At 34.7% G+C, this 21311-nt stretch overlaps 1 protein-coding gene and 1 long non-coding RNA gene across 2 annotated transcripts; one reads left to right on the top strand and one right to left on the bottom strand.

Annotated features, from left to right (window-relative positions):
* The first annotated feature begins 12021 nt into the window (after window positions 1-12021).
* On the top strand, window positions 12022-16684 carry LOC122197692 (uncharacterized). Its single transcript, XR_006191327.2, has 3 exons — window positions 12022-12397; window positions 16165-16258; window positions 16533-16684. It is a non-coding gene; the product is annotated as an uncharacterized LOC122197692 (long non-coding RNA).
* A 2237-nt stretch (window positions 16685-18921) lies between these two features.
* On the bottom strand, window positions 18922-20784 carry LOC111877910 (extensin). The gene is made up of 2 exons (XM_023874414.3): window positions 20557-20784; window positions 18922-20224 (listed from the first exon to the last, which is right to left on the bottom strand). Exons 1-2 carry the CDS (start codon window positions 20696-20698, stop codon window positions 19191-19193), a joined length of 1176 nt encoding a protein of 391 aa, XP_023730182.1. The 5' UTR covers window positions 20699-20784; the 3' UTR covers window positions 18922-19190.
* Between the last annotated feature and the right edge of the window lie 527 nt (window positions 20785-21311).

Genomic DNA, 21311 nt, shown 5'->3' with positions numbered 1-21311 from the left:
ACTTTGATCCCAGTGAAGACTATCGTTACACCACCCAAAGGTCCTATTTTCAAGTCCAATGTAGATGAGGGTATGTCTTTAAAAACCACTAAGAACTTATCTAATAAGGACTCAAATGTTACTATAGGGGAAGGGAATTCGATGTCTACAATTGAAACTTCAACCGTTCCACCACCACAAACTTCAATAACTCCATCAACAACAGTTCATGCTATTTCTCATATTTTTCATGTAACATCCCATTTTCACAACCAAAAATTTCATTTTTATTAAAGTAAAACTTCCCAATTATAAATCCATTATTAAGAAAATTGTTTATTCCAAAATACAGTTATTAAGAATTAGAGTAATATCAGAAACGCAGAACCCTCAATGTTGCTGATGAGTGTGTACAACCCCGCCATCGCCTTCCCATGATCACCGATAAAACCTGAAAATATAAACAAGTGGGTAAGCATAGAGCTTAATGATTTTTCCCCAAAATACCACACACAATCCATACAAATAAACAACATGCATGCATAAGTCTTCAACCTGACCGGACCGTCGCATCGGGCCTACAACCTATATGGACCGCTCTTCGTGCCTTCATCATGACTAGACCTCAACCAAAAATGACTTTTTTTTATAGAATGTTATTTAGGATAAGTAACCTCAACCAAAGTTATAATTGAAGGTTTTTGAGCATTCTAACACTCCTAAGGTGTACATGCAACCCTAAATACTTTGGATCTATGTTTTCTCTATTATACATGCAAACTTGAACTTTCCAAGGTATTACCCTAACTAGCATACAAAACTTGATACTTGGGTAATAGAACAAGTTGGATAACATACCTTTTCTTGTATGCTATTATGTATGGTAGGAAGACCTGTGGGTTATCCCTAAGCACTATGTATGAAAGACTAGAAGGTGGCTCCTGGCACACTGTATGCTAATTGGCTAAGTAGAGTGGTATATATTGCTAGTTGTCTTTGTGATGCTTGCATGGAGGACCATGATGTGGCTCTTGGCCCTTGCCTGTAAGACCGAGGGGGTGGCCCCCGGATTGGCAAGAAAGACCATGTGGCGGCCCGTGGCACAATGGCAAGACTATGTATTAGCACATAACATCTTATTTGATTATGATATATGAATGATATGTATAGCTCACGGTTATGCATGGTAGCATCCGGTTGAAAGAGACCGAAGGGGTAGGCTAGCACCGAATATGCTAGGCAGTATGTTTATTGTATGGTATGTGGTATTTGAGGAACTCACTAAGCTTCGTGCTTACGGTTTTCAGTTTTGGTTTCAGGTACCTCCAGTTTTCAAATAAAGGAGTTCGGGACAATCACAACGCATACACCTATGTTTTTCCGCAATATGTGATTTATGGGAATTAACTCTGGTGAATGTTTTATTTAAAATACTTTTTAATGTGTGAACCAAGTTACAAATGTGTTTTAGTTATATTAAAAATAAAATTTTTGCTCATGAATTTTAGGATATTACATTTCAGCGCAACAATATTCGACCCATAAACCGAAGTAGAGATCGGTTGATTGTTAGTAAAAAACAATCTAAATGAGAGTTGAGGATCTCTTCCATATGGTTCCGTCAATATAAAGACATTCGAGAACGAATATCATATGAGAAATTTATGAAATTTAAACGGACTTTAGCAGTCTAAGCCTGTTAAAAATATAGCTTTAAAAATAATGTCAAAGTTAGCCGATGGGGATGTGACATCCCCATTTTCACGGCCAGAAAAGACCGATTTGTTTATGCTTTGTTTTATAAAATCAGAGTAATCCTTTGATTAAAAGAGTTGCGGAATTTGTTCCCAAAACAAAATATGATAAGAATTTATCAAAGCATTTCTTTAAAGAAATGTATTTTCATTAAATAACAAAATCTCGGGATGTCATGTTCCGATATAGACCAAAAGCATAAACAATATAAAATAGACCTTACGACAATTATTTATAACTACTAATCTATAATCTAAAATCTCTCGTCAAGTCCACCAACTTATACTCCTGTGTCATTACCTGTAATGCAAATAAAACTGAGTGGGTCAGACTTGGGAGCCCGGTGAGCATATAGGGTTTTCAACCCACAATAATATATTTATTATATTCAATCATCAAACAATCAACCCAATTACTCATCCCCATTATCTTCTTTATTTCTTAAGGTTTTACCCTAAGAATCGACTATCCTTCCTTCATTCGTTTCTAAGGATTGACCTAAGGAATTGGCACAAAGTCCATTGTTGCCCGAGGTTCCTATAACAAACACTAAATCCATAGCTGCCAAGGTTCATCTATACAATACTAAATTCATAGCTACAAAGGTTCATCTACACTGTACTAAATCCATAGCTACCATCGTTTTATTATAAGGCACTAAATCTATAACTCCCAGGGTTTTTAGAGTACATCGGTGAACATCAAGTCCACAACACCTACAAGTTGCGAGCTTTCTAGTGTTCCACAAGACTGTCTAGAATAGTATGTGGTTATCATCCCTACTCTGATGAATGGCAGGGGCCATCGTTTGGGTAAAGGTTTCACTCATTTTCACCTGTCACCCTCATCTCATGATCTATATCATCTTTCGTCTCATCCTTAAACTCATCTTTCATCACACACCAACTATATCATCTACCCATGTTCTACCCAACATATTTGTATATATAGATTACATATATAGTCTAAATCATTTAAAAACCTATATAAAACCTTCATTCAACAATCATCTCAAGTAAACAAACAACGTATAAACACATAGCACGCATTTCATAGCAAATACTTCATGTCTATGCGGTAGAAGAAAGTAACTACACACCCACTTGATAAGATGATTATCGGACAACACCTCGTCTCTTAAAACAATCGTTTCCGATGAAACCCGAATGTTTTCTCCAAAATCGGGCTTCTCACGGACAGAGTTTTGACTCGAAAACTCTTTTTCTCGGGATCTTTGCTTCGGGTGTCGTGATTAATACTGGGGCTTCGGGGGTATTTCTTGCACGTAAAACAAGGTAAAACGGGAGAGAGAAAAAATATTTGGCAAAAAAGATCGGCAACCCTCGCATGCCTTTTATAGAGGCTGCACCTCGCACGTACGTTGGGTGTATTCACAGATTACGTGAGGCGTAATGCCTCGTTGACATGTATGTGGGGCGTACACCTAGTACGCTGGGCGTACTCTTCGGATCAGACCAGAAGCGTCATGGTCTCGGACCCGAGACACTCGAGTGATGGGTCAGACTGATGTGGCCCATTTCGATCCATGTATACGGGTACACTGGGTGTACTCCCATTTCTCAAACTTCAAAAATTCGTATCTTTCGCATACGAGCTTCATTTTTGACATTCTTTATATCCACACGTAGGTGAGACTATGCCCTACAACTTTCGTTTAGACTCCGTCGACTAATTTTGACTTTATTTTTATTATATTATTTTTAGTAGGCCATGACAGGAAAACTCCGTTAAAAATTCATAACTTCTTCATCCGACGTCCATTTTCGTTTGTCTTTTTCCTGTTGGACTACTATCAACGAGATATTCGATTCTCATTTAGATTGTTTCGGCTAGAAATCACTCGATCTCATATTCGAACTTTGAGTTGCATACTGCTAAGTCGAAACTTCGAAAAATCATAACTTCCTCATACAAAGTCAGATTTCGACGTTCTTTCTATGTACGCTCACGATTTAACATATTCTACAACTTTCGTTTAGATCACTAAGGCTAAATATCTCTCTATCGTAAATTCACTATTTACGTCACGAAACTTTCGTATTCTACAACTTTCGTACCGGTTCTATCACGAAACTTCGACAGGTCATAACTTCTTCGTTATAACTCGGATTTCGACATTCTTTATATATTTGGAATCCTTGTCACACCCCTACAACCTAGTTAAGATTATTCATTCTAAATAATCTTTTATTAAAAAGTCACTTTGATGCTTATCCTCTCTAAATTGACTAGCCTGGATCTACGGGCATTACAGGGGACTAAACGAAAGTTACAAATCTCATTGAGGGCTTTTCGGGGATATAAAGAACGTCGAAAATGGTGCTCCTATGAAGAAGTTACGACATTTTGAAAATTTGGAAATTCGCCTGTGCACGAAGTGCGTCACACGCATTGATGACGTGGCACTCTTTGAGGGCGACATGTGGCAGTGTCGGACGCCCGTCTCTTATGAGACAAGGCGACGTGACCCATGGAAATGGTGACACGTATCACCATGACATGGTGACACGTGGCAATTTCTAGAAGATGGAGGTATGGACGGATCAACATGTGACACGTGACACAAGCTGGGAGGAGCCAACATGACTAGAGTGTGTGGTACGTCTCTTGTTTGTGCGTGGCGTGCCTCCCAAGTCTTTATATACAACTGCCTATTTCCTTCTTATTTCCCCGCCATTTCACTTCAAATAACTCTTAAATCCTTTCAGTTTTTTTAGGTTCAATTTTTACCGGTTTTAGGACATTTTAGTATAGAATTTGGAGCTTCAGGAGCACGACGAAAATAAGTCTTTGGGTCGAGATTATGTCCGTGCATTTTCCCGGTTTTCGCTTAAAAGCTCTGTAAGTTAAGCTACAGTCTATCTTTTTTCAGTATAACTTATATTTATAGTCATAAGTCGTTATTATGATCCTATAAATAAGATTTATAAATAATTCAAAATCATTATACTGATTGATCTACTTATGGGAGACGTGTCTAGAATGGCCACATTGTCTTGGTTGTTGGATTTCAGAAAAGCTATTATGCTAAAATGATCCTATCTCTCCCAACTGTCCTGCCTGATTGATCCTTACTTGATAGATCTTGATGTGGACATTGGGATTAGTGAGGAACTAGGCTATTATTAGTCTCCAAGATCATTAGACTAAAACTCTACATTAATTATACATAGGTCACGTCAAGTAATATCTAAGGTGTTAGGAGAAACTTTGTCTAAATCACTAGTCAACCACCTAAGTCAAGTGAGTGCATAGTCCCTTTCATGAACATGATTTAATACAAGTATTAATTAAAATATTAAATGTCTGTTGGAATTCGTATATGGATTATGTGCTTATTGTCTGGATTATATGTTAGGATGTATAATGTACTATGTGAGAACCAAGTATGGTTCTATTTTAAGTTAGAATTAAATAGATAACATCATATAATAATATTAAAAGTAGCATTGCTAAGAAGATAAGAGATTAATAATACTTAATACTCTGTAGGGAATATAAATACACTAAGATAGGTTAGTGCCGCCCAATAATAGAGTTGGTATTAAAAAGTTGGTTTCAGGCATTGTAATCTAGTCTATGGATAAACTTGAACTCATGGAAGATACCTAGCTCAATTAAGCTTGATATTAGGTAGTCTCATTAGGAGAATGTGCATAACCTTGGAATAGAGAGTAAAGTGTTGCTCCATGACACTATCAGGTTTTGATGTACGGTAGCTCCATATAGGATGACCATAAATGGTTGGTCCTGATTAGGCAATTGTTAGTAGTATGTCTGGTGAACCCACATAGTAGGTAACAACACGTGATCATTCTAGACGGTCTTATGAATTATGTTGCTAGTGTGAGCTCATTACTCACAGACGTAGATGAATTGGAAAACCATATTCATCAAATACTCTGACGACCCATATGCCTTTATGACTTACACCGGAAAATGAAGCCCTAGCTTTGTAGTCAATCTTTTAACGGTTCACTAAGCAAGATAATTTATCCCTGATAATCTTGGACTAGGATATGTTAGGATCAGTAGGAATAAACATGTAGGAATGTAAGCTAATATGAATTTAGTATGGTAATGGTTGGTTTTTCAGGTTTGACAATTAAAGAATATTGTCATATCAATATCGTGGGATTGAAATCCCCATGTATCTCATCAGGTTTCCCCAACCCAACCCAGTTAGTTTATATGCATCACATGTATCAAGATTTAGGCTATTGGAACTTGATTAGGATACTGAGTGATTAAGAGACAACCCGCAATAGTATTAAGGACCATCAGGTCTTTACGTTGTAACTTATGTATCTATATTGATTGTGGAATCCTTAGGGTTTTAACATTTTAAAAACAAACATTTGTAATCAAAATGATACTGGAATTTTTTGCAAATATAAATAAATGATTTTAAAAGCGTAAAAAAAAGTTTTAATTGGTTATGAAAGTTAGAGGATCTCACACCATGTTACTTGCATTTACTAAGGACGGACAAAACCAAATATTACCAGTTGCATATGGTATATGCAAAAGTAAGTGTACAAATTATTGAATATAGTTTTTTCAAAAACTATGTGATTGCATAGGCAATATGGAGGATCTTACAATTATATCTGACAGGTTTCCATCTATAACGACAATTGTTGCCAATATTTTTCCTTACGCTCATCACGGAATATGTGGTATCCATTTGTATTTCAACATAGTAGCCAGATACAGGCAAAGTAAGACAATTAAAGCATGTTTTTTTGGGAGGATTGTAGAGCCTATACAGTTGATACTTTTAATGTCATTGATAGAATGGGAAAGACAAAAGAACTAGTACGGGAATACTTACAAAGTATAAATCATGAAACTTGGTCTAGGGAACGTTTTAGAGGCAACCGATACAATCTTATGTCGTCCAACAATGCGGAGTCTATAAATGCATTATCTACAAATGCACGTAAGGTGCCGATACTGATATGGATTGACTTTTTTCGTGCAACAATGCAATAGTCGTGGTTTCAAAGACGTAACTTTACATGTAATAAGTTGTAATATTAATGTTTGTGTCAAATATTATTGATCTTAACTGTGTGATTTTCTCATTTTTAGCAGAAGCAATGACAACACTCACCCCTTGGGTCGATGATATTGTAAAACTAAATAAAAATACTTTTACTAATTGGGGTGTTTGCATGATCTCAAGTAAGAAACGTGAGGTAAAAAAGGGGAGATAAAACGTCATTGTTGATTTCCAACTAATGACTTGTACATGTGGGCATTGGCAACTTGAGGACATACCTTGTGGGCATGTCATAAGAGTGATAACAGTCAACAAGTATGATGACTGCTCGATGTATTCTTTAAAAGCTTACCATACCGAAACATTAAGGAAAACATATGAGGAATCAATGAACCCTTTTCCAAAGCCATTTGAATGGGAGTTCTTCAATGGTTTGATGATTGATAGGCCAACTATAATGGATAAATGTCAGCCATGCAGACCAAGAAACATAAAACATATTCCATCCCAATGCGAGGTTCCAATAAGAAAAGTGTGTTATGCATGCGGTCAAACAGGACACATGAGAAACAATTGTTCTGGAAGGGCGTTTGATAGCGGATCAAGCCATACGAGAAATCCTACTAGGCAGGAGATGGCAATTAATATTGGGGCTTCTATGAGTTGTTCACATAGCTATAATGCTAATTATGATTTAAAACTACCTACAGTGTCGTTAATTTATTTTGTATTATAATGTTTTTATTAATTTTTAAGATGTTCTTATGCTTTTATATTATAATTTAGTTTTTACATCACAAGAGTAAAGAAGTTTTTATTCATGATTTTTAAAAATACTATGAAAATAACGCTAAACAAACATATTAAACTCGATAAAAATACATATAGCAAATCTAAGACATATGATAAACTTACAACAATTTTTTACTAGTAATTTAACATCGGGGAACTGCAATGGATACTACTTTTTCTCCATTGTTATATAGTCATATCCCTAATTCTCATTTTATCTTCGAACCGATCATTTTGCACCCTAAGATTTATCGTCTCTACATCCTTGTTAGCAAAACATTTTTCAGTCATTTTGATAGTCTTGTTAGTCTTTTTGATCCATTATTCATGCTATGTTATTTTCCTTTTATTAATCTCTATCCATTTTTGACCTTGTTTTCATTACGATGCAATAACTTCATGATGTTCACTGAGAACCCAAGATGACTCTTTATCTTGTTTTTGTTGTTCCTCATCCCATCTTAATTCTTGAAAAGTTTCATCCGACATATATGGCGCTTTCGAAGAGGGTACAACAAAAGGGTTGACTGGATCACAATAACAACAATCTACTTCCGTGCACGAGCAAATTTGGAACTTTGAGGATGAACTCATAAAAAATTTGAGAATATATATATATATATATATATATATATATATTAATAAGAAAACGATCATATATTTCATATTTATACACCCCAGTAGTCTGTAATTCATAGTTTAAAGGCAACCATTTCGTAGTCACAATTGGAATTCATAGATAACTGTTTGACATGACAAGTCACTGTATTAAACTGCAAATCATATTCCAAAAGACAACCATTTCATAGTCAAAGTTGGAAATGACTAGACATAGTTGATTGTTTGACATGTCAAGTCATTGTAGTACACATATATGCCACTAGCCTGGTCAAGTCATTTTTTAAATATAAATAGATGCTTAATCTATGGGAAATGAACACTTATATTCATAATGACATCAAATCTACCAACTTCTTCGAACGCAGTAGCTGCTTCCAATGCTCCACGACCATGGACGACAAGCAAGGTGTTGGTCGTAACACGGTGTTGGATTAACGTTCAGGAGTGTGTAATGCCACTGAGCCCCCCACACTGCCTTGTAGGTGATGAATGGACCCGCATAATAACTTTGTTCAACCATGAGATGGGAGAAGGATAACACCGACTACAATCAGATATTGTCAATAAATGGATGGGTTTAAAGAAAAGTCATATAGTTCTATCGATGGTATAATTATGTTCAAAATACCAAATCTTATTATGCTGACTTTGAAAAGCTATTGGATATTGTTAAAGATTTTTACATTTTCGAGCATGAAGGCAGTGACTTCGAGTATGCATACGTTTGGAATCTCGTAAAAAATAACCGGTATTTCATGTAGACGACTCTTTTGTTATGCAAATTTCATATTTGTAATGTCTTATGTAACGTTTTGCAGTCCTTTAACTTATTTTTAATGTTTATTTTTCTGTTATCTGTAATGTTTTATGTTTATGTTATTTGTAATGTTTTATGTGTAATGCTTCATGGGATTGTTATTTGTAACGTTTTATGCTTAATGTTTTATGAAATAAACTAGAAAATAACCTAACTATTTTCATAAATACTCTAATACAAACAAAGTACACTAATTAACTTAACACATACAAAGTACATATTAAAAAACCTAATACAGACGAAGTACATATAAATAACCTAATAGAAATGAACTACAAATTAAATAAATGAAATATATTTCAAAATATTCCAATGGGCTTCGAACTGGAATTCCAACCCGTAACTACTGGATTTGTATTCCTCTTTAATGGCTTCTAAAATGACTTCCTCAGTGGAATTTAAACGCGCGTCATCAATTTTGGTATAAAGATCGTTGAATAATAGAGTTTATGTTTTCATTTCATATAACTTTGCTGTGATATCTAGGATGCCACGATAGTTTTATGCAGTTGTTTGAGTTTCAACGTTGACGATATATGTTAAACGGATCCAAAACATTGGATCATTCAACTTGCTGGTCTTGTACACATGAGTATATGCACAACTTAGAAACAAGTACTCCTTAGCGGTCCATGGTTTTGAAGCCATTGTGAGCGAAAATATGAGAGTAAATTTGTAAGTCTAATATATGAAGAGGTGATATATAGTAGATGAACTGTATTAAGCACTTAAAGTAAACTTATAGTAGGCTTCATGACAACGAAAATGACACATTTGTAATGTTCGTCACAAAAAGGCTTTAAAAGGGTAATGACTTGTCAACTCAAACAGTCATCTATGTGTAGGGTCCTTCAAAAGCAGGCAAGTGTAATGTCTTGTCATGTAAAACAGTGGTCTAAGTGCTGTCCAATCCATGCCAATCAAATATCTTACTAACATAATTATTTCCGATTACATATGCTTCATTACTAAATCCAAATAGATTACAAACATAATTACTTATGATTACATAGGCTTCATTACTTGGTATGTAAGGTTGCAGACACATAATTGTAAAGTCCAGATCAACAGAGAATACTGGAGGAGGAGGATGGGGTATTGAACTTGGTAGCAACTTCTTTTTTCCTCTTCGCACAAGCTTTGGTGTCGTGTGTACCTAAAACATTTTTAATTTTATTTTAATAATGTTTGACATAAAAAAAGTTCTTTCCATATTAACTACCATTGTATACATGCATGTAAGGACTACGATAATACTGTGATGGATTACGAAGCCTAGGGATAGCGGGGGATGTAGCTTAATTATCATCCAAAATTGCGTCATCAAAGTGATTTGTAGTCGGCGCCTCATTTTCAAAATTTCCCCTTCATCTAACACCAACACCAACATTAATACCTTATATTTATTATTAAAAATAATAAATTTATAATATATTATTAACAATTTATATCTTAGTAAAACAATTCTAGCATATCACTAACCTTTTCTTCATCATTACCAACGGACACTTGCTTATTTAATTAGTCGTAAAAAAAATGATTTGTTTGAAAGGTTACCGGTTCATCAAAATTTATGTGCCCCCATAAATCATCCTCACTCAATTCTTCCACATTTACCTCGGTGTGTTGTTGGTTCACCTTGGTGCGTTGCCGATTCAAAAACTCCATTTTCTCGAGTGTAATTACCTGATTCGCCAGATCTTCTATACTTGGTTTGCTACTTTGTCTTGCTCTTGCTCCGAATCGTCCACTAGAACATAAACTAGATGATGATTCTTCTTACCTCCTAAAATGTTTCCACACCGGTGATTGAACTAAAGCCGGTTCACCAAACACATACTCCAGACAAGGCAAATAATATGATTTTCTTGTCTCATTTTCACTCGGTATCATCTTATATCTAGGTCTATGTCCCTCCTAAAAAAGTTATATATATATATATATATATATATATATATATATATATATATATATATATATATATATATATATATATGTGTGTGTGTGTGTGTGTGTAACGTTAACATGAACTCCAACGATATATTTTAGTAAATAAATAAATGTACAAACCTTTGTAACATAGAAAATCTTGTTCACATCGACCCATTTCAATTTTTTTATCGCACTCCAACGCTTAATCCGATGTGTATCTTTGTTCCTACGCAACACATAAACACCTCTTGCATATGGAAACGTCTCGTAAATCCATATCTAGAATATTTCATAACCAACTAAGATAACTAATTATATATATATATATATATATATATATATATATATATATATATATATATATATATATTTATGTATACACACACACAAACCATGAATGGTGCTATAAATCTTGAAGGGTCGTCGAGACTCGGGTAGTGATAAATAGTTATTTGTTTTCTTTCAAGTCTCCTGAAGATCATCGAATGTGAACTCACACAAGTAACTACTCCATGAAAACCTACAATATAAAACTTTTAATTAGAACAAAATTTGCTATACAAAAGAATAACAATTATAATTCCACAATTTGTACATGTTCCAGTCATCCAAGTTCTCAGAAAAAAAAAAAAAAAAACTAGTCTTCGTGTACACGATCATTAATTTCTTTCCCCAAAAACCCTCGACACAAAATGTATATCATGCATGCTCTCACATCATCATTGTCGTTAGCAACTAACACGATATTGTTTAATATTATACTTTTCAAATGAGATATTGTCACCGAACTATTTGTTTTGTTCAGAAATAGACGTTTTCGCAATAAGCATATATATATATATATATATATATATATATATATATATATATATATATATATATATAGTTTTTTAATATTATACCTTTCAAATCAGATATTGTCACCGAACTATTTGTTTTGTCAGGAAATAGACCTTTCCGCAATAAGCATATATATATATATATATATATATATATATATATATATATATATATATATATATATATATATATAGTTTAATTTGAAAGCTCCTTAGTGAACGGTATTTGATTCGTATTGGTCAGTTTTTTTTGCTTTTCTTTTTTTGGTGAATGTCGTATTTTTTTATATAATTTATTTCTTTGTTGGGTTTCATTTTGATCAGAACAATCATACAGAATTGCTAAGTGTTGTGTTATGGCATCCAGATGTGCTACGTGTCCCACCTACGTCTATTCACCGCCTCAATGATTAGATAAGTTTCCCTCGCCGTCTTTGTCATCTCTGGTCATTCTTTATCCCTCTACTTTCCTCCACCACCTAATCCCAATTGATCTTCAAGAAAACCCCAGAAAATACTGATTCTTTAAATGTAGATTGTGAATGGAGTTCGTCGTAACCTTTTTTGTTTTTGATTTCTGTAGATTTTTCTGTTGCTTATGGGATTCAGAAAGAAATTGATCGATGTTGTTCATAGGTACGTATTTTCTCTCTGTCTATATTAATTTCGATTTTGGAATTCCTTCTATTTTCCATTCACAAAACTTTTTGATTTTTGAGATTTATTCTTTTGCCTACTTCTTGACCCCAATCCACACAACCCGATAAGCCCATTGCCTCTCCATTTGGCGATGGCAGGTTCACAACTGCCTGACTTCCTCCATTTGGCTGGTCCATTATTGTCTTTTATGTTCCAAATGACCCCTAACGGGCTTGCAAATAGAGATGTAGCATTACTTCCATCATATCTAACTAAGTATTCTCAATTTTATATAGAAAATTAGTGTCACTTTATTTGGAAATTCTAGGGTTTCGTCATAGAAGTTATTCCATAGAATTGCAGAAGAATGGGTCGTTCACGCGCAATCAATCACTCTGCAGAGGAGGTTTCTAGCCAAAAGTATGCATTATATTTTAATTTAAATATGTTTAACTCGGTAATTTTGTTCGGACTCACTTTTTCTCGAATTTAAGTGGCTTATGTAATGCCCGTAGATCCGGGCTAGTCAATTTAGAGACGATAAGAATCAAAAATGACTTTTTAATGGAAGATTATTTAGAAGGATTAATCTTAACCAAGTTTTAGTATATGTCATAAGGTTTCTGTGCATATAAAGAATGCCAAAATCCGAGTTATAACGAAGAATTTATGACCTGTCGAAGTTTCGCGACAGAACCGACACGACCCAACGCGACGTAAATAGTGAATTTAAGGTAGATAGATATCTATCCTTAGTGATGTAAATGAGAGTCGAAGATGTCTTCGATAGTAGTCCAACGATAAAAAGACAGACGAAAACGGAGTTCAGATGAAGGAGTTATGAATTTCGAACGGAGTTTTCCTGTCCCGGCCTACTAAAGATAATATATAAGTAATATATTTATAATATATTAAAAATAAAGCCAAAATTAGCCAATGGAGTCTAAACAAGAGTTGCAGAGCATAATCTCACCTACGCGTCGATATAAAGAACGTCGAAAACGGAATTCGTATGCGAAAGTTATGAATTTATGAAGTTCGGGGCGTGAAACTCCAAAACTGTTAGATACCACGACGTGGCAAGCAGTGCCACGATGTGGAAAGTCTTCTGACACCTCCGGGAGTCCCCCAGATGCAACTTGCGATGACGCATGCAGTGACGACCAAGCCCACGACGTGGAAAAAGGTGCCACGACGTGGCAAGGGCAAATTTTGCCCTATAAATATATTTGAAGGGACAGCCGAGTTTGGTTGCTCATTCTCTCATCTCTCTCCCATATTACATCGTTTTACGTGCAATTTTAACCCCCCGAAGCCCCGGTATCACCCCAAGACCCGAAGCAAGTCCCGAAGTCCGAAGATCCCGAGAAAAAAAGAGTTTCCGAGCCGAAGCTCTACCCGCGAGAAACCCGGTGTGTGAAGTGATCCCGGCTTCACCGAAGAATATCTACTTGAAGAGCCGTAGTGCTGTCCGATCATCTTGTAATCAAGTGAGTGTGTTGTCACTTTCTTCTAACACATAAATATTAAGTATTTGTTATGAAATACGTGCTATGTGCATAATATAAAGATGTTTATATGTGTGAGTGTGTGTTCACTTTCTTCTAACACATAAATATTAAGTATTTGTTATGAAATATGTGCTATATGTTTATATATTGTTTGTTTATTTGAGATGAGTATGGAATGGATGAACTATATAGGCTTTAATGAGTTAAACTGTATATATATTTTGTATCTACGAATATGTTGGGTAGGACATGGGTAGATGAGATCCGTGAGTATGGATCAGATCAAGAGGTTAGTTTTAGATCCGTGAGTATGTATTAGATCAAGAGATTGGATTTAGATCCGAGAATATGGAATAGGAAAAGAGATAAACTTGTTATTAATCCGGGAGTATGGATTAAGACATAGTAAATTGTCCCTAGTCCGGGAGTATGGATTGGGCACAGTTTAGATCCGGGAGTATGGATCAGAACAGGATTTAGGTATAGTAAATTGTCCCTAGTCTGGGAGTATGGATTGGACACAATTTTAGATCCGGGAGTATGGATCAGACCAATAGATAAACTTGTTATTAATCCGAGAGTATGGATTAAGACATAGTTAATTGTCCCTAGTCCGGGAGTATGGATTGGGCACAGTCTTAGATCCGGGAGTATGGATCAGACCAAGAGATTAGTTTAGATCCGGGAGTATGGATTAGACCAAGAGGTTATTTTTAGGTCCGAGAGTATGGATCAGGTGGAGAGATTAGTTTAGATCCGTGAGTAGGGATCAGATAAAGAGGAAAAGTTTAGATACGAGAGTTTAGATCGTGGCGTTGTGAGGATCGATGGGGTGGGATAAGAGTTGCTTTTATATGGTGAAATTATATAATTTTGGATGTTCTATATATATTTATATGATATAACATTGTGGGATGAAAACCCTATATGCTCACCAGGCTCCCAAGCCTGACCCACTCAGTTTCCTTTGTATCACAGGTATCGATACGAAGATATATTTCACGGAGAGATTAAAGGAGATGTAAAATCTTTAGTGTAAATAATGTAAGTTCTGTTTATGCTTATTTGTCTGTATCGGAACATGACATCCCGAGATTTTGTTATATAATGAAAATACATTTCTTTAAAGAAATGCTTTGATAAATCTTTATCATATTTTGGGAACAAATTCCGCAACTGTTTTCTTTAAAAGATTACTCTGATTTTAAAAACAAGCATAAACAAATCGGTCTTTTCTAGCCGTGAAAAATGGGGATGTCACAACTTAGATTAGCTACATTCATGTAATCTGAAGTATCTGATTGGTAATTCGCTGCGATTATGAATCGAAGACAAACCATGTGCAATAATACAACTTCAAAATATTTTAAGCTCGCCTACTTGACCATTTGGACTCCGTGGTTATGCCTCCGTTTTAAGATTTTGGATAATCTTCCATCATTCTGGAAATGAATACAACTTTAAATTGATATCAAGGTCCATACTTTATCAAATTTATTACAAACCAATTACCACTTATGGTACATTTTGATAAATATCAATGTGTTCAACACAATTTCTAAACCCTTATCACCTGAAGTCAAAATCTATCTCTTTCTCTTCAGCCGGGTTGTATGAATAGATAAAGTAAACAATTTCTGATTCACCTTCTTTATTTTTGTTGTAATAAGGCTTCTTGGGATTGTTCATTTTTGGCTTAGATCATCGGCTTCTTCTTATGCCTTGAGAATAAGAACATGTTTCCTGACCTTCATTTTGTAACATATTTTGGGATCAAGAATGGTGACAAGGTATTTTGCTTTAGTTTTGAAAACAAACTAAAAAAAGGTATTTTTAGCTTATTTTACAACTTTGATTTGTCCTGCATACTTCCATCTAGAAAGTTACAGGTGAAAGATTGGAAAAGATGATCACTGATTTGACAAACATATGTTCTTAACAGATTTGCGCATGAGAGATGTTTGATGAAATGTTGTATATGATTTCTATATTATTTGTGGTATATCTAAAAAATTCTATGAAAATACGTTTGGTTTGGTATCCCAGTACCCTAAAAATCCCATCTTTAGCAACATAAAAATCACTTGCTTCCTACTGTTGCGGTTAAAATTAGTCCATATTTGAACAATTTACACTGTTATTATCTAAATTAATATGCATAACACCCGATTTGAGGTTCCAATCATTATCTAGACTTATTATGTTACTTTTTTTTGTTTATGTTGATTTTTTGTTGTGTTGTCTGTTCATCAGACGACTATATGGACCAAAAAGCATCTATTCCTTGGAAAAGATTGGTTGCTGTCAACAATGAAGCCGAAATTTCTATAAAAGAAAATGAAGAGAGGTCTACCTAATTTCTACATCATTTGTAATGTTTCTTATAGTCCTGCTCAATTCATCAATAAAGGCAGTCATATTAGACATCAAAGTTAACACATATACACAGTTAAGACTTTTACAAGGGAAAAGTCAACAAACAAAGTTGCCGAATAGAAAAAGAAAAAACTTTTGATTAAATTAATCAGATTCCTTTTGGATGAAAGGGATACTAATTGATAGTTGGCACCTTTTTTTATATAATTCATATAATTAATTATCACTACTTTCCATTTTTGCAGATGGAGCATGAGATTAAAATACCATATAGAAACGAGTTGATAATTTTATGGGCTGTGGGCATGATATATTTTCTATATATGAGTTTTATTTTCAACTTAATCCAAAAAAAATATTCAATATTCATTTTTACACAAGATATTGTTTATCATAAAATTTGTTTATTATTTGGGTGAAATAAGAATCATTGCTATTTTTTCTTAACTCATTATGTCATAATGCATCCGTTGTTGAGAGGGTAATTTTGTAATCTTCCTGTTTTTTCGATTTTTTTGGCGTGTCCAACCCTGTAAAGCGGGGTTCTTCCCTAGTTTGTTTTTTCTAAAAGTTTGCTTTGACACCTTTTTTCCTATTTGTTTTGGATACACGCCAAAAATGAATCTTGTGATCAGACAAAACTCTTCAGGGTCATAAACCATTTTCGTATCTTCCATTTTAAACTACAACTGGTTTATGCCATCTGGAATAATATTGCATCTGCCAGTATCTGATAAAGAAATATTTTGTGGAATAGCAAGTCATCATCTTGTAATGAAGGGACGTCCAACAAAAAACAAAAAACGGTCATGCTAAATGATTCACGTCGGTTAACCGTCAAATGTTCAAAGACTTCCCATATATTACACCCTGATCCTTTCAGAACCACCACTTTAACATCGTCACACTTATGCTGAATTATAAAAAATGTTAAAAATATATAATTTTAATTTTCAGTAACACATTAATGATATTTCTAACTATACTAAAAATTCACAAAATTATCAAAAAACATATAAATATGACAATTCACTTGCAATAACATACTATGAAATACAAAGGTACAACTTGAGGATGCATTAGAAATCACTTTTATAACATAAATCATATTTATATCACAATTGTCTAACATATTCACATAATACTTACACTTGCATCAAAAAAACATTTGACTATAAATATAAAATATGAAAACCAAATGTAAAACCTCACAAATGGTAAAGGTACAACTTGAAGATGCTTCAGAAATCAGTTTACTACAGAGATAATGTAAAACCAAATATACAACCTCACAATGCACGGTTTACGCATTACGTGCTTGTACAATAAAATATCTGCAATATACTAACAATACTAAGGCTACTTACGCATCAAAACCACAATGCTACTTGTGAAATGCTCTAAATATAGAATATAACTTATACATCTACGAAAATCGGAGGGGAAACACCTTCGATTCACGTTTTTTTCATTCTTTTTTGGATAAGTCGTAAACAAACATACCCTAAACATGATAAATGATGATTATAACAAAAAAAGAGTAAAGATCTTACCATGTTTTCGGAAAAGTAGATACGATCGTCCATAGTTTCTTCTAAGAGACTTGAGAAAATTTTCCAAACAAAAATCAAGAAAAATGAGGGTTTTAAAAAATGAAGGAATTTATATTATGAAAAAAACGAAAATCGCAGATTGTCGTAGATGGGTAGGGTCCATCTGCGAACGTACAACTTCCAATGCATGCCCATCTGCGAACGTACAACTTCCAATGCATGTCCATCTGCGATTTTAGTGGATATTTTTGTAATTTTAGTTTAGGTTTTTTTTTTTGACTATTTTCTGCATACAAAAAAAAACTATATTTATAATTTTCTCTTATATAAACTCATTCATTAAATACCATTATATAAACTTAGGCATTAAATGGCTTCATCATCCTATACATAACACCAAATATTAAAGAGATTCATAGGCACCACTAGGGGTGTTCAAAAATATCCGCATCCGAAATATCCGATCCGAAATTATCCGAAATTTCGGATATCTGATTTTTCGGATTCGGATAGTGAATTTATAAAGTTTCGGATATTTCGGATATCCGAAAAAAATAATTTTTCTTTATTTTTTAATATTTTAAAATGAGAAATTAGAAACATTGACATGTTTAATGGACTAATGTTCCCCACCATTTTCAACTTTTTCGTGACCATTATTTCCAAACTTTTATTTCAAACCTTTCCATTTACAATCGTTATATATTTGTTTGTTATAATCCTGATTCGTTGGCTTATAATAAAAACTATTAAGTAAATGCTAATATATTTATTTGCTGCTATCGATATCCATCTATATCGCAAAATTTAACATAGTTGCTATTATTAATTTTAAGAGTTGCGGTGATTTTACGAATCGGATGTTCAGATGTGAATATTTATTTAAAATTAATGAAATTCGGATATCCGAATCTGTATCCGAAATTTCGAATATCCGAAATTTTGGATACAGATTCGAATATCAAAAATCAACTATCCGAATTTTTGGATATCCGAAATTCGGTTCAGATATCCGGTTTTGAACACCCCTAGGCACCACACTAAAAACCTTAAACCAAGAAAACACGATGCAAACTACAAGTTCAAAACAAACGAGACTTCTTTGATTGTTACAAATACAAATATTTATTATATTATAATAAATATATAAATACAACAAAATAAATATCCAAACTCCATAAACAACCTCGAACTCACACACCAGATCTTCACATCATCTACCCTTTAAAAACACTCGATACTCCTATCATCCACCTTCGAATCTTTATTACTTTCTTGAAACGTCGGTATTTAATAATCCTACATGCATATATAAAACTTACAGAATTTAAATAATTTAAATATGAGAGTTTAATTATGAGGTGGCACCGGTATGAGAGGATGATGGAAATGTTTTGGTGGAAAGCTGGGTAGCGGCGGAAGCTTCGGCACTGCAAATGGTGGGCATGGTTTCTTATAAAACGGCGGCAAGATTTTTGGATGCGGCTTGTAAATCGGAATCATTGGCGGCAATATTTTCGGATGCGGCTTGTAAATCGGAATTGGCGGCGGCAAGATTTTTGGATGCGGCTTATAAATCGGAACCATCGGTGGCAATATTTTTGGATGCGGCTTATAGATGGGAACCACCGGCGGCGTTGGCTTCGGCTCCGGCTTGTATACCGGCGGTGTTGGCTTCGGCTCTGGCTTGTACACCGGCGGCGTTGGCTTCGGCTCTGGCTTGTATACCGGCGGCGTTGGCTTTGGCTCTGGCTTGTAAACCGGCGGCGTCGGCTTTGGCTTGTAAACAGGCGGCGTTGGCTTTGGCTTGTAAACAGGAGGCGTAGGCTTTGGCTCTGGTTTGTAAACCGGCGGTGTTGGCTTGGGTTCTGGTTTGTAAACCGGTGGCTCCGGCTTAGGTGTTGGTTTGTAGACGGGAACCGGTGGCGGACATGGCTTTTTGATGGGTATTGTGGGGACAGGAGGGAGGATCTTTGGTGGAAGCGGCGGACATGGTTTTTTGAAAATGTGGCCGAACTTCTTTAACCAAGGGTGGTCTTTTGGGAACGATGGTTTTGGGATAGACGGGTGTTTGTATCCCGGCCAAAAGAAAGCGGAGGTGCAAACCGCCGATGAAAATTTAAGTTTTCCGGTGGGTCCGAAGGTGTGGGTTTTATCGGACTTTGAAAGGAAACTGATTTTAGAAGCTTCTAATCCACTGTGAATTGCACAAGGTGCATTTGCTGCATTGTGGAGTTGTACGTAGCATTCTTCACCCAACTTTTCATCTTTCAAGATTTCTTGAGGAAGAGAGATTTTGAAGTGTCCTTCTTCGTTCAATTTTCCTACACCTCTTGTTTTGAACTTACCATCTTCAAGCTTGCAGTCAATTGTCACTTTTAACCCTGAATTAATGAAAACATAATTTTATAGTAATCATGTTTCTTGCATCAACCCTAAAAAGCATGCAAACTTTTTTTTTTTTTTTTTTTTTTTGCCGGCAACAAAATACTCTACGTCACGTAAAAATTAGGTATGTGTCAATTGTTATCATATGAAAAATCAATGATAGTAACTAGGATCAACAAATATCTTTAGTTAATTAGTTATACATTTTATTTTTTCACAAACTTCTGAAATAACCCACACCTCAGATACACTTCTCATTAAAACTTATAGTATGGAATGTTTGAGATAAGAACAAACTGCATGGGATAAGACTTAAGAGACAAAGTACCTGACACTGCATGGATTGTGTCGATGTTATTCTCTTTGCAATCAGCACATTCTCCAATACCAACAACCTCTACATTCTTGGCATTACCATAACACAAACTCCCAGAAACCAATAAAAAAAGTAAAAGAAAAGACCCCCTCATCGAGAAAAAAAGACTTAAGAGTCTCAATGAAAACACATAAGATGAAGTGAATTAGCTTCTACAAAGCCTTGTGTTCGAGTGACTATACTTCAATAAGTTGCTCTTATATATATAATGCATGAGAGAGCTTACAAGTTACAACCCACAGTAGTAAAGAAGCTCACATGAAGCTAAGGGACCCACACCCTCTCTTAGTAAGATTAAACAAAAAGGCTACGCCAGCCCATTGTCGATCATTTAATGATCTCTCAACTACACCACATATTTTTAAGCTTACTAAGCATGTGAAAGCAATATCTCCACCAACTAACCAAACTTTCTCATTAATACCTTGATTTTCCATTCTTATTTCTCAATGACAATGGACATGAGTAACTACATTATTTTAACAACCCATTAAGCCATTACACAGTTATGTAAAGTTTTACACAGAATTGAAATTAACTAGCTAGGCATTATATCAAACAGTTGGCTGACAACATAACCAAGCATTATACATGTAGCTTACGTAGCATGTGAATGCAATATCTCCACCAGCTAACCGATACTTTCTCATTAATACCTTGTTTTTGCAACCGGTTAGACAATGATTTTTGTAACCCGTTAGATAATT

Source organism: Lactuca sativa, chromosome 4 (assembly GCF_002870075.4).
Source record: "Lactuca sativa cultivar Salinas chromosome 4, Lsat_Salinas_v11, whole genome shotgun sequence".
Taxonomy (NCBI): Eukaryota; Viridiplantae; Streptophyta; class Magnoliopsida; order Asterales; family Asteraceae; genus Lactuca; species Lactuca sativa.
The sequence above is the reverse complement of the archived record's forward strand: the minus strand, read 5'-3'. Positions and strand labels throughout refer to the sequence as shown.